The sequence below is a fragment of the Salmo salar genome, chromosome ssa19, assembly GCF_905237065.1.
Source record: "Salmo salar chromosome ssa19, Ssal_v3.1, whole genome shotgun sequence".
Classification (NCBI taxonomy): Eukaryota; Metazoa; Chordata; class Actinopteri; order Salmoniformes; family Salmonidae; genus Salmo; species Salmo salar.
Window position 1 is genome coordinate 50,474,960 of NC_059460.1, and position 25,857 is coordinate 50,500,816.

At 41.8% G+C, this 25,857-nt stretch overlaps 1 protein-coding gene across 2 annotated transcripts in view; it reads right to left on the reverse strand.

Moving 5' to 3' along the window:
- Positions 1–531: 531 nt before the first annotated feature.
- The window catches only part of grid1b (glutamate receptor, ionotropic, delta 1b), a 424,434-nt gene continuing 399,108 nt past the window's right edge, over positions 532–25,857 (reverse strand). Inside the window, exons 13-17 of one of the 2 annotated variants that reach the window (XM_014158349.2) lie at positions 13,108–13,303; positions 10,309–10,475; positions 6,927–7,167; positions 5,538–5,676; positions 532–2,975 (exon numbers count right to left, since the gene is read on the reverse strand). In XM_014158349.2, coding sequence (XP_014013824.1) covers positions 2,569–2,975; positions 5,538–5,676; positions 6,927–7,167; positions 10,309–10,475; positions 13,108–13,303 — 1,150 coding nt within the window. In that variant the 3' untranslated portion in view covers positions 532–2,568. The remainder of the gene's footprint in view (positions 2,976–5,537; positions 5,677–6,926; positions 7,168–10,308; positions 10,476–13,107; positions 13,304–25,857) is intronic. The other variant, XM_014158350.2, reaches the window with a different exon arrangement.

Here is a 25,857-nt window from a genome sequence, read left to right on the forward strand (position 1 = left end):
AGACTCAATACGGTGCCTTATTTCAGTATTGTATACATACATTGAAAATGTAAGGACATGTCATCTCTTAAGCCTACAGTACACACACTGCATGCCAATGTCGACCTCCCTAGCTCTTATGACATCACTGCGTTTTATCTCTGGAACAATCCGATGTCACTGGGGTGACGCCTATTAACATGCAGCCTGTTGAGATTTACAGGTTTAAGTAAAGGCCCTGTTGTGATGACGAGATACTTGTCGGTTGGTCTATTCTCAGCTATCTGTTGGAGCACCACCTCAAAGGGATGATTTTAATTTGTATCGTACTGAGAACATTATGTCAAGCAAATCAAGCAAGGCAGATAGGACTTCTATGATATCAGTTGTTAGCACTGGAAATGGTTTTGAAAAGATGAAAATTAAGTGCAAATGTTTTCAAAATGTTTAAAAAGAAATGAATATAGGACCAACAGTTTATATAACAAATGTATAGTATCGTGTGTGTTATCCATCGTCACATGCCCTATGACTCGAAGAAACAAACATATGTAAACCAAATTTCTTTATTAAAGATTAAGAAACTCCAAGCAGCATATTCATAAATTAAATGAGTCTCCTTAGATGTACTGTTACAGACTGGATGATATGATAGCTTTTTTGAAATAATTTTTTCTTGAATCTTGTGGTGTGGGCATTGATACAGGAACGGGGGGTACACAGTAAGGCAGTGAAACACTCTCAACCCTTACAGTAATGTGGAACTTCCCTTTCACCACTGTTAGCGGATCATTGGCACAGGTTGTATGCAGAACACAGTGTAAAATGAGATCACTTTGGTTCACATTAGTATCTACTTGTACAAAATATACAGGCTTACAACCTCTCCAATTTTGTTTGAAAACCAAGAGCGGGAAAACGGGTGACGCGAAACACTTTTGCGCTATGATACTTCTGTTTATTCTCATGACATCACTTCTTTCTCGTTCTTTGCTTTCCTTCAATGGCTCTGCGGGGTGATTTGTCACATTTTCAAAGAGGTAAGGACAAACCTTTTTATTGGTATGAGTATAGATCAGCTATCAGTACTCCTGGTACACAATGTGTTGTGCATATGAACAGTAACCACTGACATTCACTATCTCACTTCCTGGCAATGAGTTCTTCAGTATGATAGGCTAAAGGACATAAACAGAAAATATATTGCGGGACATAATTGCATTTTAATTGCACTTACGAAAGTCTTGGTAAAGTTTCGCAGTTCATCCTTAGTTGGAAATGTAATATGAACTGCTGCTCTGCAAAGTGCACAGGTTAATCGATGGGAAAATTCTGTTAATTTTATGAACAGAGTTCCATCAGTATTTAGACAGTAGGATATGTCACCTGTACTGCTATTACACTGTAATAGTTTAGAATTTTGATATCACTCCTTTATCTTCCATCTACCTTGGTGATAATTACTCCATTACAAATGATAAATATGAGACATTACAATATTATATATCTACTTTTCTCCATCTGCAGTTGAAATGACTTAACTACTCTGAAAGGAGACAAACTGTATACAACTTTTCAACAATAAATCCTTCAGTAAAAAATGAACACAGATTTTTCTAATGAGCTTTTTTTGTTGTTAAAAATAACATTTTTCTGTTTTAAACATCCCTCCCACACAACTAAGGAAACATATGGTATACATCGTCAGGGACATGATTCAGTCAAGACATTTCCTTTGAACATTCTCCTAACGTAAGCCTAACTCTAAGGTCTGGCCTTAGCAACGTGAGACGTCTGACTGATGTTACGCTGTACAGGGCATCCTTAGTACCAGCTTTGTTTGGTGTTGGGAGCTGACTGATACTAAATCTCCCTATGTCTTTGACAACATAGGGCTGAAATTGAGCTCTATGAAATACCTTCCATTTCAAAAATATGTAGAACTCAATGGAAACAGTAACTTCAGTTTCATTCTTTATCAATGATTCTCTAAGACTTTAAAGTAGGAAAACAAAAACACCTTGAAAAATGTATGTCTTACAAACAAAATGAATCCATCTATTGGGAATATGCTCCTCTGATACTGCTCTATAGATATGGTTGTTGTTACAGTGGTACATAACAGTTGGTGTTCTACATTATGTCTCTATGGTGCATGGCCATCTAAGAATGAACTGTGGAGAGACATCTTTTATTTCGGCACTTAGAAAACAATCACAATGAATTTGCGTCATTATTCATATAGAACAAAATTTACAAAGCCATTCAAACAGTCGTTTTTTTAATATCATTTTTTTTATCTCGTTTTTTTTTATTTGTAACTCAACTTCAAAAATTGAGAATATTCAAAATACACTTTTACTTCACTTCGTTCTCTCAGTATTTACAAATATATACAAGTAAAATTTGCTGTTCTTTCGACAACGTTGGTTGTTCAACAGGTAATAAAAATCTCTTATTTTTCTCATTTGTAGACTTTTCATATTTTTTTTCTTCATATATTTTTCAACAATCCCCCAGAATATCAGGTGAGGGGAAGGACATGTGACATTGAGATGGCACCATTAGATGGATGTACTGTGGGTGGACTCAATGGCTTCTGGGATGGGTCCTCCGGGAACTCCCTGATATGACATTGGCATGGGCGTCTTGGCGGGACTCTGTCGGAACAGCCCCCCGTTGGGAGCTCTGTGTTTGCACTGAATGGAGGGGATGGTGGAGCTGCTGAGGGGGTGGTGGGGGAGGGTGCTGCCAGGGCCCTGAGCTAGTGTCCGACCCAGGCCCACCCCATGACCCTCCCCTGGGAGATAGGCGCTCACAGACAGGCCCGTGCCCGGGTAGTCCCGCACAGACTCCAGCTGCTGGCTGGGCTGCATGCTGCCGATGTCCAGCGCAGAGATCTCGATAGACGGGCCGGGGATCTGCTTGTGTGCCATGTCCTCGTCCATAAGACTGTTCATACGCCGATGCACCTGTTCCAGATTCACCTCCTTGTCCTAAAGTGTGTGAGAGAGAGAGGGGGAGGGAGAGACACAGAGGCTGAGATGGGCTGTTCCACAGTGGGTTTCTCAGGCTTTTCACCAGCTCCATACATTTACTTCCACTCTCCCTTCCTTAGTTTTTTTGAGGTGGTTTGTTTCCCAAGCCTCTTTGATTGTTTCACTCAACATGCTTATTGGGTAATGTCCGTTTTACGTGCCCAATTGAAATTGAGGTGACTCAATTACAGTTGTATAGAATGTGCACCTTGAAATCAAACTTGGCCAGTGGACATAGACAGTTTGATGTTTAGTAAGGGGTGTCAAATCTTTGACAGACGACACCAATACTGGAGCCAAACCACATCCTGACCTCTACTGACTTTTCTCGGTTGCCATGCAACCTTAGGCTTCTGCGAAACCACTCAAGCATTTGTGCACAGGAAAAGTAACCTAAGGATATGAGGCATTTCTGAGGCTACAGTAAGTGCAATGTAACATATTACATGCCACATTAAGACAGTTATAAATGAACAACACATTGCTGATGCTACAGGAAATATAGTACATTGTCAAGTTGAAGTATTATATTAAGTGCCTTATTAAGATGGTCATACATGTACAACTCATTGCTGACGCTGCAGTATATTGTTGCAAAGTTGAGGTAATATATGGGTGTCCCATTAAGATGCCCAAACATGAATACATGGGCTTCTACAGTGTTCTTTAAAAAAAAAAGATATTATTTGCTGACAAAATAGGTTACATTGGGACATCTAGATAGAGGACAAGAAGCTTTAGTGTAGCAGGAATCACTAGTCAATCAGGAGAAGAATCCTTGCACTCGGTGGCTACATTAGGCTACTTTGTCGGCAGACGCAGCTTGGCTCCAGTAGTGGTCTGACAAGACGATTATATTAGTTAAATTACTGAATATGAAGACAACATCCACGTTGATCCCTATGTGCAGCACATATACAACACAATACATTGCAGAGGTTAAGCTTCTACATATGGAGGACAAGCCCAACCAATGAAAATAATACATGTTTTGGAATGATGACATAATCAGAAATGTGAATCTACGATGAAGGGTGATGACTTGTTATTCTATGCTCATCTACTACATGATCTACACATGAAAGAAATATTTGATTATATTGCACACTGGGAAATTAAGAAGTCCTATATTTAAATCATCTTTATGTGATATTGGAGAGTAGGAACAAGCCTACATGCAATTTTAGAGACTAACCTAATGCACTGGAAATACTATGCAATTATAATGGATGTTGTTTGGCAACATAGATGCAGAAATACTTACAAAAAAACATTTACTCCTCTCATACTGCCAGACTGTATGCGTTAGAGTTGAATAATTTAACCATCAGAAGACATGAACTTTCAATGAGATCAGTGTTGCGTCAAACCGCGTAACTAAACACCACTGTGATTCTACAGCGCATCGACTACTCTTCCTCTTGTCAATACCAACTGCCTGTAAGAAGCACATTCTACCACAGCCTCCCAACTAAAAGCAGAAAACAAAGTCTTCTAGAGGAGATCCTAAACGTTACTAAAGCCACTTAATCCATCTTGATACATTAGATTCCAGTCAAACAATAGTGTTTCCCACATCAGTTTGAACCTTCCGGAATGTACAAATATGTATCTTGATATGATTTGTTCTGAATACTTTATCAACAGAGACGTCGATTATAGGAATTAATTTATGACAGTATCAATCCAGTATCATAAAAAACTCCCAAAGCTAATTAAAACATCTCAGCCAAGGCTATTGTTTTAGCAGACTGGCGCCTCATTAAAATATGTTTATAATCTCGCTGCATTGGCGGCACGCCTAAACAAATACTTGCCTCAAATTAAACCACTGCACCGGTGTTTTAATAAGTGTGTTGATTTAAATTGAGAGGAAATAACACCATGCTCTACGGTGTGAAAGCTTTCGTAATGAAGAAACAACTCTTATAACAAAACTATAAAACCACTCTATCCATCCATGGTGAGCCTGACATCGTTTGAATGACTTATCTAGGCTTGAGTAGGCTGTTTTCAAAATGTCCTCCATAGGTCCTGTATTGTGGTTGTTTGTATTGTGGTATTGTGGCTGATCTCTGTATCTGTAACATATTCTATACACCAACTGCGTCAAACTTTACGAACACATTTAGAGATATGTATGCATTTACAAAGGCCATTATCCGAGTCCTGCACTGCTTATAACAACTGTTATAATGCACTGTCTATAGTATAAGGCACAATAAAGCATCATAATGAGGTAGTTCATAGAAAATGTGACTGAATTAACTTCCTCTTATTCCCCATAAAATGTTTCTAGGTGAGGGTGACAGACAAGCCCTCGTCATGCATCCAACCATTACGAAAAAACTAACCAAAAAAGGAGAAGGAACAGAATAAGAAAATAGGAGGATTGCCAATGATGGGAAAGATGGTGTTGTGGCGTTTAAGATCAAGATGGCCCCCCAAGCCCAGTCGGACAGAGCAGAGTGCCCCTTTAATGCAGCAGCACATATCAGATCTTAGGAGCTCTATTCTGACCTGTGTCAATAGCTTCTGCTTCATCCCAGTCTCTTTCTCTCTCTGTCCAAATGTCCTTCCTCCCTTCCGATGAAGCAGTGGTAATCTCATTATATGTCAATGGACCAGAAACCCTTGCCAGTCTGTAATCCTTAGTAACCTGCACGAGATCATAGAACAATCAAGAATAAGAACGGATGGTTGTCCACATTGACATATAATAGCAATAAGACGTCACACAGTGAATTACTAGGGATTATAAACTGGGTGGTTCGAGCCCTGAATGCTGATTGGATGAAAGCCATGGTATATCAGACCGTATACCACGGGCATGACAAAACATTATTTTTACTGTTCTAATTACGTTGGTAACCAGTTTATAATAGCAATAAGGCACCTCGGGGGCTTGTGGTATATGGCCAATATACCACTGCTAAGGGCTGTATCGAGGCACTCCGCGTTGCGTCGTGTTGAAGAACAGATGTTTACCCTGGTATATTGGCCATATACCACACCCCCCTGTGCCTTATTGCTTAATTATGGACTGGGTTGGACAGATACAGTGGCTCTTATTGCTGTGGGTGACGCATGCAAGCGTCCAGTTTCTGCTCAAACTTTAGTTTAGAGATCCATGTAAAGCCTTAGCTTGTCTCATGTCATATGCACGGGAGAGTCACTCATGTGAGAGGTCTTGATAGACATAGAATTAGTAATTTAATAGGATCTCTATGTTGGTATACATCATGTTGACATCATCGCAGTAACTTGAGTGGATTAAACTCATAAGAAAGGCTTAAAGTGAACTGGCATTGATGCATAAGGTGTAATCAGTGTAAATCAGCTTAGCAGGCACTTATCTGGTGAAAGTGTAACGAGAATCAATGAAAAGTGTTCTCTGTGGTAGGCAGTGTGAATGTGTTTACAGTTTAGGGTAAGGAAGCTGTCTTGGTAATCAATGGGTTTTGATTATTTCAGGAATACTAATTTTACGGGGAACTTAAAACAAAATCGATACTGACATCTTCTCATAAATGTGTTATCCTGAAGGCAGCTAAAGGGTTTATTGATGTGATTAACATACATCAATGAATATGTTCAAATTCAAAGAGTTTTGAAAAATACCAATAATCCAGATGGAAATATTAGTAAGAAAACGATAAAGGGGATTTGTCTTCATCTGTGAGCTGTGTGAGGTACGTATGCCATACAAAAACAGATGGATTTGGTTTCAGAGAATGGGAAGGTGATAGATAGGGGGGACCAAATTGTATTTCAATCTGAGCACAATCTACAACTGTGTGTTCAGTAGCTCCACTAAATGGTGGTCAGCAGCTACAGTAGATCCTTAAAGTAGAGTGTGGTAGTGTCCTCCCCCTGTTGCCCTGTCCTCCGGGCTCTGTGCTCGGTCACCTCTTTGGGCTGCTCTTGCCCGCAGCGGTTGCTGTTCCACCACATCTCCAGGCCAGCAACCAGGCAGGCCAGCAGCAGTCCTGCAGCCAGGACGCAGAAAACCCCGGCAAAGCTGTGTAGCTTCAGGGACCGCCCGTCAGGCGTGGCGTTGGAATGGCTGTTGAGGTCGCATCGGCCCATTCGAGGCCACCACTTCTGCTTCAGGATGTCCAGGTCTCCTTTCTCCTGCAGCTCCAGGATCCTGCATTGAGGGGAAATATTTAGGTGTATGAGGGTCCTAAAGTCCTTATTTCTAAAATCCTTTGTGTAACAGCCTTCAAACTTAGTACAACAGCAGGAAGCTTTCCTGAAAACAGACTGTTGTACTAAGTTTGAAGGCTGCTAAACAAAGGATTTTAGGAATAAGGACTCTAGGACCCTAGTTGCATTATAATTACCATTTGTATGCTATCATGTCACTAAAGTAACAATGAAAAATAAACCTGCTGTATCTTCTGCAGATTAAAGCATTAATTTGTGACCATTCCCACAGCACAGTGTTTTAGTGATTTGTTGAATTATGCTTGCGCAGTGAATTAAACCCCCACAGTAAATTTCATTAAATGTCAGCTTTTGTAGTCCTTCACTGACACAAATTAAATCCAAAATAAAACAAGAATGAAGAACTGCTTAATTAAAAGAAAAGGAGCCGTGGCGAGGAGGGAAAGACCATTATCAGAGTACCGCCCCGTGGGCAAACAGTCATTTCTGAGATGAAAAGGAGCACATGGCGAATTTGTAAGGTTATGGATAGACAAGGGCGCTGAGGGAGGGATGGAGGGAGGAGAATGGATGATGATGATGATGGGACAGGGGACGGTAGCAAGTAAGATGAATCCGTCTCTGTAGAGGAGATGACTTCCTGGTTCAGCCTGTTATTACCCCCTAAGCATCCCAGCTGTCCTCAAAGCACATTACCATCCCACCACCACCACTATTTCTGTTAGCCCAGGATTTCCCAGGCAGATATTCATCCAGGCCATTATGAGTAGAGACAGGGGGACAGTGTTCAGTTCAGTGGGGATAGGCATTATAGGAGATCTTGCATGGAAGGACCTCTTTGCTTAAGCTCTGACCCCGGTCATCCCCTGCTATGGCCCTGCATACTAAGTGTGCACTCCGAAGGGCCCTGATGAAGAACACCTCGGAAAGATTGGAGAGGATTTCAGTGTTCCACCACATTGACCTCTGGTGATTTATCAAAGGTGTGGCTTCCATGAGCCCCAGATCAAACCTGATCTAAGCATGACTAGCTGGTTGACAGTGGTTCTGCTTTGTAGAAGGATCATTGTCCCTATCCTAAGACTTGCGTTTTAGTCACTAGAATGGCAGATCTTTCTGGTTGTGAAGTTGTGATGGCACTCAAACAACAGAAACTGTTTATTTTCACTGAGTTGAACAGAGTTAGATTTCTTAACTAAAGGATAGTGTGACTAAACATTTTGGGTTGTATTCACGGAACTGTTATTCGTGAGAAGAATCAATACAAGATATGTGGGAACGTAGTCAAGACTCAGGGATTTTGGGATTCATTTTGGGGATATGCTTGGCCAATATCCTTGGCCAATACACAGTCCTAATTGGTTCCATGTGATTATGGAGAGATTTAGACAATCAGCATCTAAAATCTGCCGGCTTCTGTTATCTTCGCAATGGGATCAATTTACAATGGATAATACAAAGGAGAAAAAACTGCAACTAAAAGACCAAAGATTTTCAAATGTTGTTAACATTTCAAGACATTGCCTAAGTATTTTGTTCAAATATGAATCATTAACCTTTTTCATGGAAATAATTAGCAGAATCATGTTAATTCATATTGAATAATTCCTCTAACTCAGCTGGAACATAAAACGTGTCCATGACTGTAACCTGGACTTATAGTAAAAAAGTTAAACTTGCCTTAAGGATAAGTTGCAGTGATCCCCTACTCTGTAATTCAAACACATCACGTGGCTCCTCAAGGGTAGTTTAGTGAGAAGTAATAAAAAAGAATAGACCACATTCTAACTGTGCTGCAATTTATACATCTGATAATATATAATTGCATGGGGAAACAGCATTAGAAGGGCATTAAAATCGTGCATTAAACCTCTGTGAATGACAGAACTGTAGTAACTCCCCAGCTAACACATTCGGTTCCATGGAAGTTGTTCGAAAGTATGTTTTTGGTTTCAACCTTGGTTGTGGGAACAAAGCCATACGTTTCCTGACGGGTAAAAATGGAATAAAAAAAAAAAACGTTCTGAGAACAGAAGTGAACATTTTGCCTCTTCTGGGAATGTTTATTTTTAGGTTGCAGGGAGGTTCTGAGAACATTTTACTCTGGTTCCTTAAAAGTTGGCTGGGAGGTTTGAGTAATGTTCTGAGAAGGAAATTATTTGGAGGTTTGTGAATAAGTTCCTTAAAAAGTTCACTGAATATGTCAATAACACTTTTAATACCACTGTTACCTTATTTTGGTTTAACTTTTTTGAACTCCAAGCACAACTAGGACACATGGAAATGAATTTCATTAGGTATTAATCATTCAAAAATATATTTTTTTATTGTGACACAACATCAGATCGATTTGAAACTATGATCTTATGTTCTCTATCCATGAAATGAGTCCATCCAGGATGGAGCTAGCATGCATGTCATGTTTTTTCATGTTTTTTGTCAATTTCCTTAAATGTGCTAAGAATGTCTGAAAGCCAAGCAACTATCCTGCACCATTCCAATAAAGTTGCAGTAAGGTTGTATGCAAAATATGTTTCTCAGAACATTATGTGCTAGCTGGGTTCTAACCTTTATTAAGAGCATTTTGACTAGTGTTTTTACTACAAAGTGAATTTATAAAAACATTAGTGGGCCTTTCATTTCCTCAACAAACTCCCTCTAAAATGGATGAGTATAACCACCGAATGACCTCTCAGCCAATTACAGCCTTCAATTACCTCAGGCGCTGTCAACCATCAGTGATTATGTTTATGACTTTTATGAAGCAGAGAAAGTAATTAGGATTCAAAGTAGGTGTGCGTTAAACCATATGCACTTAAGACTTAGGATATTTCCCGAAGGGGATGAAAGGAAGAGATGAGGTGATGAAAGGAGAGGTGAGAAGGAGAAGATACTGAATAGAACTGATGATAAAATGATGGTATATCATTAATGCATAAACATTGTAATGAAACGAGGGAGTAGCACGAGGTTTCGAGGCCAGAATCGATTTTCCAAAGCAGGACATGTTACCTCTGCTCTGAGAAAGCTAGTTCCCTTTGGGGGAGCAATAATCATGCTTATCAACGCCAGGGTCGTTACAATATAGATGGTGTATAATGAGGTTGGTGGTGTTGCTCACTTCTGTGAGAAGAGGTCTCTGTAGGGACTCCCATGCTGCATGGCGATGCCGTAGCCTTTGCTGCTCATGCTGTTTCCTGTGACGGTGATGGTGCAGTCATCGTCCGTCAGCGCGGCGTACTCCACCACAGCCATGTCCCACAGGAAGGCATACGGGCCCTTCTTCGCCTGAAGAGGAATGACAATCAATGACCCTGCAAATGATCCAGATGATATACATGCTGCCTATACAATAACATTGTTTTCCATGATAGAACCTAAAGGATGATAAATGTCAATGTGAAGTCTGGAGAAGGCCGATACAGTGCATTCAGAAAGGTAATCAGATCCCTTGACTTTTTCCACATTTTGTTATGTTACAGCTTTATTCTAAAATTAATTAAATTGTTTTTTTCCCTCATCCATCTACACACAATACCCCATAATGACAAAGAAAAAACAGGTTTTTAGAATTGTTTGCCAATGTATTGAATATTAAACTCAGAAATATTTGACTCAGACCCTTTACTCAATACTTTGTTGAAGCACCTTTGGCAGCGATTCCAGCCATGAGTCTTCTTGGGTATGATGCTACAGGCTTGGCACACCTGTATTTGGGGAGTTTCTCCCATTGGATGGGGAACTTCGCTGCACCTCTATTTATAGGTCTCTCCAGAGATGTTCGATCGGGTTCAAGTCCAGGCTCTGGCTGGGCCACTCAAGGACATTCAGAGAAGCCGCCACTCCTGCATTGTCTTGGCTGTGTGCTTAGGGTCGTTATCCTGTTGGAAGGTGAACCTTCACCCCAGTCTGAGGTCCTGAGCACCCAGGAGCAGGTTTTCATCAAGGATCTCTCTGTACTTTTCTCTGTTCATCTTTCCTTGATCCTGACTAGTCTCCCAGTCCCTGACACTGAAAAACATCCCAAAAGCATGATTCTGCCACCACCAGGCTTAACAATAGGAATGGTTCCAGGTTTCTTCCAGATGTGACGCTTGGCATTCAGGCCAAATAGTTCAATCTTGATTTCATCAGACCAGAGCATCTTGTTTCTTATGGTTTGAGAGTATTCAGGTGCCTTTTGGCAAACTCCAAGCGGGCTGTCATGTGCCTTTTACTGAGGAGTGGCTTCCGTCAGGCCATTCTATCATAAAGGCCTTATTGGTGGAGTGCTATAGAGATGGTTGTCCTTCTGGAAGGTTCTCCCATCTCCACAGAGGAACTGGAGCTCTGTCAGAGTGACCATCAGGTTCTTGCTCACCTCCCTGACCCTTCACCCCTGATTGCACAGTTTGGTCAGTCGACCAGCGCTAGGAAGAGTCTTGGGGTTTCCAAACTTCTTCTTTGAAGAATGATTGAGGCCACTGTGTTCTTGGGAACCTTCAATGCTGTAGAAATGTTTTGGTACCCTTCCCCAGATCTGTGCCTCAACACAATCCTGTCTCGGAGTTCTACGGAAAATTCCTTTGCCCTCATGGCTTGGTTTTTGCTCTGACATGCACTGTCAACTGTGGGATGTTATATAGACAGGTGTGTGCCTTTCCAAATCATGTCCAGTCAATTGAATTTACGACAGGTGGACTCCAATCAAGTTGTAGAAACATCTCAAGGATGATCAATGGAAACAGGATGCATCTGAGGTTTATTTAGAGTCTCATGGCAAAGGGTCTGAAACCTTATGTAAATAAAGTATTTCTGTTTTAATACATTTGCAAAAAAATCTAAAAACCTGTTTTTGCTTTGTCATTTTGGGCTATTGTGTGTAGATTGATGAAGAAAAACATTTATTTAATACCTTTTAGAATAAGCCTGTAATGTAAAACAATTTGGAAAAAGCTAAGGGGTTTTAACACTTTCCGAATGTATTTTATGTGGGAACGACTGTGAATATAGTATCCCAATTCCATGCAAGTGTAGGACTCTAATGAATATGCAGTACCTTGGTAAAACAGACGCACTTCAATCCATTTACTGTATAGGTTTCTTTTCTAGGTTGTCATTGTAGACTGGGCTATTTGTTAACTTGCGTTTTTGATACAAAAACCTTTTAACTCAGAAACAGAAGGTGATGTGTGTTTTGATGTTGTCTCCACATAATTGCTACCCGTTATTGCGCTCTCTTCTTTTGTGAGTCCTCAATGGACTGACCCAGAAACATACTGCTACAAAGGCACACATTGTCTGTTGACAAATACAAATACATCTGCCGTGCTGCTAAAAGGCTCAGTTGGCTGAGTTTGAGAAAAAAAGCCTTTGTTTTGCAGTATAAAGACTAAATTTGACAGAAAAAACAGCACCTCTGTTTCCCTCCTCTAGATTGTCAGAATAGCTGCTGGTAGCTAATTGAAATTGACTGCATTGGAGAAAAGAAAAGACAATGCAAGAATGCTAATTAAAATGTGTACACAGACCGAATTCGAAGACATATGTCATAGTGCTTCTCAGCATATGGGTAGGCAAAGTGCTAGTGCTGTTCTTCCGTAGCTATTTATTACAGGCAGTTTATGAGATTAACCAGTGTAATTGGTACAAATGTCACAAAACAGCACTTGCAGTTTATTCAGACTGACAGATAGTCAAAGACAATGTTGAATTTGGCTGGCTAATTGGTTTTGAAATATTGTGGAACTACAGGCGCAGTATTGAGCGAGAACAGTATGACTCCATACTGTGAAATGACAATGAAACGACAATATTATACTGTTTTCTCTTTTTGTCGAAATCCACAGTAGCTAAGCAAAACAACCTAAAGTGATTGCCAGCCTGTACTCAGGAATCCTCTCCGTATTGGCATATACCTGCCTTGTCTTTGTCAACCTACCTTGCGGATGCCCTCTGAGGGACTGGACACAGAGTAATCATGGCCGTTGTTCTTACTGATGGTCCTCCACAGCTCTGCAAATGTGCTGTCCTGCTCCAGAGGGTTGGTGCCCTTGTTCTTGAAGTAGTCGTATACGGCTGAGTCTCTCACGGTGCCATAGGACACGTCCATCTGCCTAGACAGGTCCTGGAATGTCCTGTAGAGACATAGAGGGAAGAACACAGAGAAATACATCAAGTCAAATGTATAACAAGACAGATATTGTATGTACAGTAAAGTACTCTGTTAAGTGTAATAGTAGATTTTGTCAACTTAACTTGATTTCCTGAATTGACATATTTCAAAGAAACAAGTTAACTTAACTTAAGGCAACAGCTGTCACGTCCTGACCAGTAAAAGGGGTTATTTGTTATTGTAGTTTGGTCAGGGCGTGGCAGGGGGTGTTTGTTTTGTGTGTTTCGGGTTTTTTGGTTTATGTTCTATGTGGGTTTTCTAGTTTTTCTATTTCTATGTTAGTTTTGGGACCGACCTCGAATTAGAAGCAGCTGGTTGACGTTGCTTCTAATTGGAGGCCATATTTAAGTGGGTTTATTTTATCTTGTGTTTGTGGGTGGTTGTTCCATGTATAGTCTTAGTACCTTACAGGACTGTTTTTCGTTGTTCTTTTGTTCAGTGTTCATTTCTTTAATAAATCAAGAAGAAGATTCACATCCCCGCTGCAGTTTGGTCCGATCATTACGACGCTTATGACAACAGCAAACATGGCATACCTCACGAATGATGGAGAGCCTCCCATTGGGCTATTGAGATATGTATTTTACACATTTCTGTTATCGCGTGACCACAGATTATACATTATATTGACCAGATCTTCAAGTGGCTGCTCTAACAATGAAAATAAATGTCTTAAAAAATGGAAGGCAGTTAGCCTGGGTACCAGTCTCTTTAGCTAATCCACTCCCTGTACTCCATATCATGTGCCAAAGACTCTTTGGCAATGACAAAGAGTAGCAAAGAGTGGAATGTTAGGTAAAGAGACTGGTACTCAGACTACAAGGCAGTCGGAGGAGGCAAGATCAATGAGAGGGCAAATACGCTTGTGAACAACAGGCACAATTCCGATATAAAGTGTTTTTTCTGAAAGTTGCAGTGATGTCACGTGTCCTATTTATGTCAGTACACTTGAAATAACCTAATCATTCTGAAAGGTATATTTGATCTGATGTTGGAGTGGTGCTGGAAATGATGACTATGAAGTAGAACATTTTTGAACATTTCCTTTAAACCAAATGTTATACTTTCTCATTGACCTTCATATAAAAACTCCTTGCTTGGTGAGCGGAAAAATCGCTACATCCGGGAGAAGACAGATTTTGGCCCCAGTTATCCCTCTCGCTTCGACTCTTCCTCTCTGGTGTGACTCACAATTGTCAGTCAATTACTATAACTCATTCCTTGGGCCCATCAGTGTAATTTTGTAAATGCTGGATCTGTATGGCAAGACACATCATTGACCCAAGTTTCATCAAAATTGGGCCAGTGCTGTCTGAGATATCGCGTATGACTATAATACAAACGAACAGACAGATGGAGACCGATCCACAGTCTCTCCCCGATTTCATCATGGAGGACAACAAATCTATTTTGTAACAGTGTAAATTGAGGATAGGCTTATATGGATGTCAGATGTATGCTCACAGTGAGACAGCTCCAAACTGGCAGGTGGGCCAGCTGTTACATAGCAGTGCTCTGTTTAGACACTCGCTGTGTCATAACGTATAAACAGTCCAGGGGAAATGAGGGCACAGTTTTTTATGGGCATCTCTAGACAGGAAATAATGATGCCGATGAGTTGTTTGCTTATTAGTTAGTTAACACCAGAGGAAGCACAGGAAATAATTTAAGAGGAGAAGTAAAGGGACATTGTTTAACATTAACATTAAAGGTGGAGAAGTCTGACTTTTAATCAAAACCTACTCTTAAAGAAATTAATCCCTTTTGTACTGGATCAGATCAGCATATCACAAAAAAGCAACAAACAATTTACACACACCTCAGTTCTCAAAAAGAGTGAGAAAAACGGATTTATGTAATGAAGAAATTAGCAACACTAAACTTACAGAACAATCAAGGAGTGTCTAGAACTTGAATTATCTTACTGTCACGCCCTGATCTGTTTCACCTGTCTTTGTGCTTGTCTCCACCCTCTTCCAGGTGTCGCCCATCTTCCCCATTATCCCCAGTGTACTTATACCTGTGTTTTCTGTTTGTCTGTTGCCAGTTCATCTTGTTTGTCAAGCTTACCAGCGTTTATCCTGTCAGCTCCTGTTTTTTCCCAGCCTTTCTTTTTCTCGCCCGCCTGATTTTTGACCCTTGCTTGTCCTGACCCTTAATTAACCCGCCTGCCTGACCACTCTGCCTGCCCCTTAGCCTGCCTGACATCATGTACCTTCGCCCCTATCTGTATTTCCGACCTCTGCCTGACCTGACCCTGAGCCTGCTTGCCGTCCTGTATCTTTGCCTCTGTTGCTGTAATAAACATTGTTACTTCGACACGGTCTGGGTTTTACCTTATCCTGATACTTACATTATCCTGTAGAGCAATCTACACCCACACCTTTCTTATAGTTGCCTTTCTATAAGGTGACAGGCAATGTCAAAACATACTTCATAATCATTTTTTTATAAAAGAGTGCTAACAATTCTAAATTAATTTGATAACCAAAGGGAGTATTCACTGAGCTCGCAAATAGATTGGACATAACTCAAAGCCTTGTGAGAAGCATTATGATGCCTTGAAAGGTGTCTGATTTGAGTGTGTGATTTACTATGCCTTCGGAAAGTATTCAGACCCCTAGACTTCTTCCACATTTTGTTACATTACAGACTTATTATAAAATGTATTAAATCAATACAAATCCTCATCAATCTACACACAATAACCCATAATGACAAAGCAAAAACTTTTTTTTCTTTTTGCAAATAACAAATTACAAATAAAAAACAGAAATACCTTAGTTACATAAGCATTCAGACCCTTTGCTATGGGACTCTAAATTGAGCTCAGGTGCATCCTGTTTCCGTTGCTCATCCTTGTGGTATTTCAACAACTTGATTTGCGTCCACCTGTGTTAAATTCAGTTGATTGGACATGATTTGGAAAGGCACACAACTGTCTATATAAGGTCCCGCAGTTGACAGTGCCTGTCAGAGCAAAAACCAAGTCATGAGGTTGAAGGAATTGAAGGCACAGCTCTGGAGAAGGCTACCAAAAAAAACATTTATACAGCATTGAAGTTCCCCAAGAACACAGTGGCCTCTATCATTCTTAAATGAAAGAAGTTCGGAACCCCCAAGACTCTTCCTAGAGCTGGCCGCCCAGCCAAACTGAGCAATCAGGGTAGAAGGGCCATGGTCAGGGAGGTGAGCAAGAACCCATTTGGTCACTCTGACAGAGCTCTAGAGTTCCTCTGTGGAGATGGGAGTACCTTTCAGGAGGACAACCATCTCTGCAGCACTCCACCAAGCAAGCCTTTATGGTAGAGTGGCCAGACGCAAGCCACTCCTCAGAACAAGACACATGACAGCCTGCTTGGAATTTGCCAAAAGGCACCTAAAGACTCTCAGACCATGAGCAACAAGATTCTCTGGTTTGATGAAACCAAGATTGAACTCTTTGGCCTGAATGTCAAGCGTCACGTCTGGAGGAAACCTGGCACCAACCCTACTGTGAAGCATGGTTGTGGCAGCATCATTGTCACGCCCTGACCTGAGAGAGACGTTTTTCTCTGTTTGGTTAGGTCAGGGTGTGACATGGGGTGGGCATTCTATGTGTTGTATGTCTATGTTGTTTTTTCTTTGATTGGCCGAGTATGGTTTCCAATCAGAGGCAGCTGTCATTCGTTGTCTCTGATTGGGAATCATACTTAGGCAGCCCTTTTTCCCACAGTCAGTTGTGGGATCTTGTCTTTGTGTTGTATGTGTTTGCACACCGAGCTTTTCGTTCGTTGTATTGTTTATTGATTTTGCTGGTTCACATTTAAAATAAAGTATGATGAACCCAACTCACGCTGCGCCTTGGTCTCCTCCTGACAACGAACGTCACAATCATGTTGTGGGGATGTTTCTCAAAGGCAGGGACTGAGACACTAGTCAGGATCAAGGCAAAGATGAACAGAGCAAATTACAGAGTGATCCTTGATGAAAACCTGCTCCAGCGTGCTCAGGACCTCAGACTGGGGAAAAGGTTCACCTTCCAACAGGACAACAACCCTAAGCACACAGTCAAGACAATGCGGGAGTGGCTTTGGGACAAGTCTCTGAATGTCGTTGAGTGGACTAGCCAGCGCCCAGACTTGAACCCGATCGAACATCTCTAGAGTGACCTGAAAATACCTGTGCAGCAACACTCCCCATCCAACCTGACAGAGCTTGAGAGGGTCTGCAGAGAAGAATGGGAGAAACTCCCCAAATACAGGTGTGCCAAGCTTGTAGCGACATACTCAAGAAGACTCGATGCTGTGTAAAGGGTCTGAATACTTATGTAAATGTAATATTTCCGGGGGGGTTTTGTATGAATTAGAAAAAATGTCTAAAAACATGTTTTCCTGCTCATTATTGAGTATTGTGTGTAGACTGATGAGAAAAAACAACAATATAATCCATTTTAAAACAAGGCTGCAATGGAACAAACTGTGGAAAAGGTCAAGGGGTCTGAATACTTTCCGAAGGCACTGTAATTAAGCTATTCATTACCAGCAACTGTTTAGATCATATTCTTTGTTACTTCGTTACCAAAACTTGCCAGAGTAATGAAAAGGAGGTGGCATGGCGAATTAATTGTACTTCGGTTCGAAGATATGTCAGCAGTGACGCATGGCTATCTCTCGGACAGTCACCACAGCACTCAGCAGTCTATCTATGTAATGACAAGTTCTCAGTGAGCAGTGCATACAATCATTAGTTAGACAGTTTAGCAAACTGCCTGTACTGTATGTCTGAAAAATGCTCAAAGTGAAATGGTTTTAGAGTGCATCTCTGCCGCAACCTTCACCTGTTGCTTACAATACCCTGGTTTGAAAAAAATATTATTGCCAATTTGTAATAAAACGGTTATGTATTTCACACATTACACCGGTTTTAAGGTGTCTGCACTGGCTTTAGAATTAATTGTTTTTTGGTTTTTCAATCAATCCACGATTGTGCACCCCAATACATGTCAGATGTTTTTAAGTTATGTAACCAGTAGGTCCCTCAGGTCCTCTGGCACTGGCCTTTTAATTATCCTAAAGCCTAGGACCAAGATGCACGGAGAGGCAGCCATTAGTTATTATGCCCCCAGCCTCAGGAACAGCCTGCCAGAGAACCTGAGGGGGTCCGAAACTGTGGACATATTTAAAAGATAACTTAAAACACATATTTTTTAGCTTTACTTTTCCTTAGGGTGCTTTTCAGTTGTTCAGTTTGTTTTTTATCTTATATTTGCTGTGTAGTAAATATTTCAGCTTTTATTTTCATTGTTTTTATTTGTTTTTTCCTGTAAAGAACATTGTGTTGCATTCCATGTCTGAAATGTGCTGTATAAATAAAGCTTGATTTGATTTGATTGATAGCTGCTATATCATACCTGATTAAAGGCACATGCTTGGTTTCCATTTTGGTTAGCTTTAATTGAGGTAGATCATAACTGACGGACATGTGGTCTCATGTATGTAATATGTTAATATTTTTATATCAACCGACGCTTCAAGGGATTAAGTTACAACCGTTAGATGTGTTGAATTGAGCATTTGGGGTGAGTGGATTCACGATAGGTTTAAATTAAACACGTCTATTTGACTATCTTCATTCAAGCGAATTAAAGCTAATAGCACATGTCAGGTTGTCTATTGAATTATGCTCTTTGACCTTTCCTGTCAGTCTCTATTGGCTAGTATACTGTATATGAGTAGATTTTTACTTGAAAATCTGAATCTTCCTAAATACTAAACCCTGTTATGTGTTACGGTATTCCAGAACTATAAATATTAAAGTCTCATATATTGAATGAATGTAAAGTATTTGAATGGGTATGCATTATATGCACAGAACATTAGGTCAAACATTGAGCATTTAAAATGATTTAAGATTACCTCAATGGAAACTTGAAATGCTGTATCTTTTCCCCACACTGCCCTGGCCTCAATAGGACTGTAAGAACAGTTTAATTTTCACCAACTCAATTGAGGGAAAATGTGGAGGATAGAGCAGAGTTACTTTAACGCCCTTGCCCAATAGCAGATGACAGAAACACACACCCCATAATGCACCTTCAAGAAGTAAGTAACAAAAACAGTAAGCTAAAGGTCACCTCCTGATTTTACTCTGTTATCCAGAACCGTGTACTTTGCTTGGTTTATTCCAGTGTTCATGTCTGGGTCATTTGAAGCACAGTGAAAATAAAAAAGATAATTGCTCAATAAAGCAGTGTGATAGTAGCTGTACTGTTATTTGTGAGTATGGGATAGTGTTATAAAAGCATAATAACCCTGTGGATCAGAGATCAATTCCAATCACTATCACTGATTGCTCTCATTTGGCCAAATCAATACATCCTTTTATGCTATGGTCAATATGTGTGCTTTTTCATAGAATTGATGGTAGAGGATAATAGCAGCATGATGACTGCTTAGAGGAAGGCAATAGCACCCAGGTTTTGTCAGTGTAAAATACAGAGAGATATACAGTTCCTTCAGAAAGTATTCATACGTCTTGATTTTTTCCACATTTCCCTGTGTTACAGCCTGAAATTGATGAAATATATTTTTTTCACACAATACCCCATAATGACAAAGTGAAAACATGTTTTTATAAATGTATAGAAGTTTATTGAAAATTAAATACAGAAATATCTCATTTATATTAATATTCACACCCCTGAGTCATTCTGGGTAAGTCTGTCAAAGCTTTCCACACCTGGATTGTGCAACATTTGGCCATTATTATTTTCAAAATTCTTCAAGCTCTGTCAAATTGGTTGTTGATCATTGCGAGACAATCATTTTCAGGTCTTGCCGTAGATTTTCACATAGATTTAAGTCAAAACTGTAACTCTGCCACTCAGAATTCACTGTCTTCTTGTGTTATATCGGATTTGCCCAAACTCAACACTATATTCCACATTTTTTGCAGTATTACTTTAGTGCCTTGTTGCAAACAGGATGCATATATGGGAATATTTGTTTTTGTACAGGCTTTCTTCTTTTCATTTTGTCAATTAGATCTTCAGTTTTCTCCTATCACAGCCATTAAACTCTGCATCTGTTTTAATGTCACCATTGGCCTCATGGTGAAAACACTGTGCGGTGTTCCCTTTCTCCGGCAACTGAGTTAGGAAGGATGCCTGTATCTTTAGAGTGAGTTGGTGTACATTTAATGTCAGCTTTTTTTACCCATCTACCAATAGGTGCCCTTCTTTGCGAGACACTGGAAAACCTCCCTGGTCTTTGTGGTTGAATCTGTGTTTGAATTTCACTGCTCGACTGAGGGACATTACATGTGTGGGGTACGGAGATTAGGTACTGTAGTGATTTTAAAAATCATGTTAAACACTATTATTGTACACAGAGTTAGTCCATGCAACTTATTATGTGACTTAAGCACATTTTTACTCCTGAACTCATTTAACCCTCTAGAGTCTAAGCCCTGTCTAATCCGGGGGAGGGGGTTTCTAAGCTAACATATGAAATTGTTTTAAGATGGCCATACCAAGAATAATTTAGCTATTTGATTTTGAATTTTAAGACCCCTTAACATATTACAAAAATAGATTTAAAAAGTATTTGATGCAACATTGAATTTGGCAATAATGCTATTAGCCAAAAGAAACACATTGAATAACAGATTCACTAAATGAAACAACAAAATTAAAAGGAAGTTTGTTCTGAAGTGTCTGTCCTATATCTGAGAGAAACAGGAAACTGTTTAAAATAGTTTTTACATGTATTTATCCCCTTATTTTAGGCACTAAACTATCTCCATATATACTTCCATAATTTTTTTAAACTGGGAACTTCAGAGAACTTCAGACGAGTCTTGTGAGGCTTGTGGGCCTCCTAGAGCAAAACAGAGAACACCATCCTGTTCGTGAGAGTCTCAAACACTACAGACGTTTTCGTCGTGAGAAGACCGATTTTCGGGATGTCTCATGGCCTGACAAGCACTGCTCTAGCTCTGACACCTTTCACAGCAGATACGGAAGGGCGATATTATTTATTAATTTGTAAAAATTATTCCACTTTGACATTTTAGAGTATTGTGGGTAGGCCAGTGACAAAAACAAATCTTAATTTAATCAATTTAAAATTCAGGCTGCAACACAACAAAATGTGGGAAAAGTCAAGGGGTCTGAATACTTTCTGAAGGTACTGTATGTTTCTCAGGGCTTTTTGAAGAGGCCTTCAACTAGGGTTGCCCATTTTGGGGAATATTCAGAGGTAGAAACTTTCCGTGGGAATTAACGGGAATATATGGGAATTAACGGGAATATATGGGAATTAACGGAAATATATGCAAATTAATATTAATACCATTTAAAAGTTTTTGCATTGGATATATTTACCATGTCATATGGAGACAGAAACATAAACCTTTTACCTTATCATAAGTAGACATAATTGCAAATGGTTAAATCCCTCCAATAGAAATAAAACAAAAACTATTTAGTTACAAATTGAACTTTAATTAAATGAGTTGACTCTTCACATGGGATGATTTCACTGAATGCCAAAAGAAAGGGAATTTTGAATGATCCCCAATGATCCATCGCATCTCCAGATGGCCACCAATTTGTCAACCCTTGTATTGGTCAGCTTGTTGCGTGCTTTGGTGTGTGTGTTCCCAAACTGCTCTGAGGCAGTTGCTGTTTGTCACACCATGATCTGTTTCACCTGTCCTTGTTATTGTCTCCACCCCCTCCAGGTGTCGCTTGTTTTCCCCAGTGTATTTATCCCTGTGTTTCCTGTCTCTCTGTGCCAGTTTGTCTTGTATGTGCCAAGTCAACCAGCGGCTTTTCCCGTTCTCCTACCTTTACTATTCTCCTTTTTCTAGTCCTCACGATTTTGACCCTTGCCTGTTTCAGGACTCTGTGCCTGCCTGCCTTGACCTCGAGTCTGTCTGCCACTCTGTACCTCCTGGACTCTGAACTGGTTTTGACCTTTTGCCTGTCCACGACCATTCTCTCGATTCGCACGTTGGCCGCCGAGAGTGCCTGGAATCCGGAGTCTCTCTTCGATAACTTTCTTCACGGATTATCTGAGGTGATAAAAGATGAGCTAGATGCTTGGGAATTGCCGGGTGGATCTCGAACTCCCTCATCGCCCTAACCATTAAAATTGATGGACGCTTAAGGGAACGCAGGAGTGATAGGAGGTCTGGCCTCGGGCACACTCGTTCACCCGCTATGGCTCGCTCACATTCGAAGGAATCCGGAAGTTCCCGAAGGCAGTTTTCCCGAGAGGATCCGAAGCCACCCGAGCTCCTTCGTGAATTATCAACAACGGGTGAGTTGGATTCTCCTGAGACTAAGCAATTGGGAAGAGCTAGATTATCGGTTGGGGAACTCTCATATAGGCTGAATTCCAACTGTTGTCTGTACTGTGGAGGGGCAGGACATTACATAGCTACCTGCCCTGTTAGGAAACCCTTGTCTCTGGTGGGTACAAGTACTTTGGTGAGTCAGACTGGGAGTTCCCTAATTCCCATCACCCGCACACCTTTTTTTGTGCTTGTGCTGTGTAGACCAATATAAGTCTCTCCGAGTGCTTATTGACTCTGGGGCGGATGAAAGTTTTATGGATGCTACTATTGCTTCTGAGCTAGGTATTCCCATTCAACCTCTCTCGGTTCCCATGGATGCTAGGGCACTGGATGGCCGCTCAATAGGTGGAGTCACCCATTGTACTGTGCCCATTCAAATACGGATTTCCGGTAACCACAGTGAGACCATACAGTTCCTCCTCATTGCATCTCCCCATGTCCCTGTTGTCTTGGTTTTACTGGCTCCAAAAACATAACCCTGTTATAACACTTGACCACAAGCTCCATCATGGGTTGGAGCCCATTTTGCCATTCCCACTGTCTTCAATCAGCACTGCCTTCTCCCAGACGTCTTCCTCAGGATGTCAGCAAGGCTTTGGATGTTTCTGTCATTCCCACTGAATACCATGATCTACTTGAAGTTTTCAGTAAGGCATGTGCTACTTTGCTACCCCCGCACTGTCCTTATGATTGTGCCATTGATCTTCTCCCAGGCACCACACCACCTCGGGTCGGCAATATTCTCTATCCGGGCCGGAGACCAAGGCAATGGAGGAGTACATAAAGGTGTCTCTGGCTACTTGGGCCGTCCGTCTGTCTGCATCTCCTGCCGGCGCAGGATTTTTCTTTGTGGAGAAGAAGGACAAGACCCTGCATCCATGCATTGACTACCGGGGAATGAATGACATTACTGTCAAAAATCGTTACCCCCTACCGCTCCTCTTCTTGGCTTTTGAACCTCTCCAGGGGGCCACCATTTTTTCCAAGTTGGACCGTTGGAATGTCTACCACCTGGTTCGGATACGCAAAGGGGATGAGTGGAAGACAGCCTTCAACACAGCCAGCGGACATTATGAGTATCAGGTCATGCTGTTTGGACTCACCAACGTCCCCGCTGTCTTTCAGGTTTTGGTTAACGATGTGCTCTGGGACATGCTCAACTGTTTTGTGTTCGTCTACCTTGACGACATCCAGTTTTTTTCCTGGTCTGCCCAAGAACATGTTCTTCACGTCAGGCAGGTCCTTCAGTGCCTCCTGGAGAACCAACTGTTCGTGAAAGCCGAGAAGTGTGAGTTCCACCGCTCTACAATCACTTTTCTGGGACATGTCATTGCTGAGGGTAATGTCCAGATGGATTCTGGAAAGGTGAAAGCAGTGGTGGATTGGCCTCAACCTACATCCAGGGTGCAGTTACAAGGTTTTCCAGGATTTGCAAACTTCTACCACCATTTCTTTCAGAGTTACAGCACCATGGTGGCCCCCCTCTCGCCACTCACTTCTCCCAAAGTACCATTCAAATGGTCTCCTGCTGTCAACAAAGCCTTTGTGGACCTGAAGCATCAGTTCACAACAGCACTCATCCTCATCCATCCGGACCCGTCGCGTCAATTTGTTGTTGAGGTGGATGCATCTGATGTTGGAGTGGGGGCCATCCTGTCCCAGCAATCTGCCCAAATTCAAAAGCTTCATCCCTGTGCCTTCCTGTCCCATCGTCTCAATTCTGCAGAGAGGAACTATGATGTAAGCAACCAAGAACCCCTGGCGGTCAAGATGGCATTGGAAGAGTGGAAGCACTGGATGGAAGGAGCAGAACAGCCATTCTTGGTCTGGACCGACCATAAAAATCTGGAATATCTCCGTACAGCCAAGCGCCTTAACTCCAGGCAGGCCTGGTGGGCATTGTTGTTTACAAGATTCAACTTCACCATTTCCTACTGCCCAGGGTCCAAAAATGTGAAGCCTGACGCTTTCACTCGCCTATATAGTTCTTCTGCCACACTCTCGGTCACCGAAACCATTCTCCCTACCTCATGCCTAGCAGCCACAATGGATTGGGGTATTGAGACCCTGGTTCGCAAGGCACAATGCTCCCAGCCTGGACCTGAAGGGGGCCTGGGTAACGGCTGTTTGTCCCCAACTCATTCTGGTCCCGGGTCCTGGAATGGGCTCATTCCTCCAGGCTAACCTGTCATCCTGGTTCCTGTCGTACCCTAGCCTTCCTTCGACAATCTTTCTGGTGGCCCACAATGGTTCCTGACGCCTCCGCCTTCGTCGGCACATGCAAGGTGTGCGCCCAGAACAAGACTCCACGTCAAGCTCCTTCTGGCCTTCTTCAGCCACTACCGGTCCCTCATCAACCTTGGTCCCATATCTCTCTGGACTTTGTCACTGGGCCTCCCCCATCTGATAGCAACACCATCATTCTGACAGTGGTGGATCGGTTATCTAAGGCTGCTCATTTTATCCCTCTCCCTAAACTACCCTCTGCCAAGGAAACGGCCCAGCTCATGGTGCAGCACGTCTTCGGGATCCATGGTCTCCCGGTAGATATGGTTTCCGACCGGGGTCCTCAATTCTCATCTCAGTTTTGGAAGGTGTTCTGCACCCTTGTTGGGGCATCGGCCAGTCTATCCTCCGGATTCCATCCCCAATCGAACGGCCAGTCGGAGCGAGCTAATCAGGACCTGGAGACCACCTTAAGATGCCTGGTCTCAACCAACCCCACTACCTAGAGCCGTCAACTGGTCTGGGTGGAGTATGCCCGGAACACCCTTCCCTGTTTTGCCATGGGACTCTCCCCTTTCGAGTGCTCCATGGGGTATCAGCCTCCACTATTTCCCGAACAGAGCAGGACGTCAGCGTACCCTCAGCCCAGATGTTTGTCTGCCGCTGTCGACGTACCAGGGCGGCTATTCTCAAGACCAACTCCAGGTATTGTCGACAAGCAGACCGTCGCCGGACCTCACCTCCATATTGGGCAGAGGGTATGGCTTTCCACTCGGGATCTGCCCCTTCGGGTGGAGTCCCGCAAGCTGTCTCCCCATTTCATTGGTCCTTTTCCCATCTCCAGAGTCCTGAGTTCCACTGCTATCTGTCTTGTGTTACCTCGTACCCTCCGTATTCACCCTACCTTCCATGTGTCTAGGATTAAGCCCGTGTCTCACAGTTCTTTGT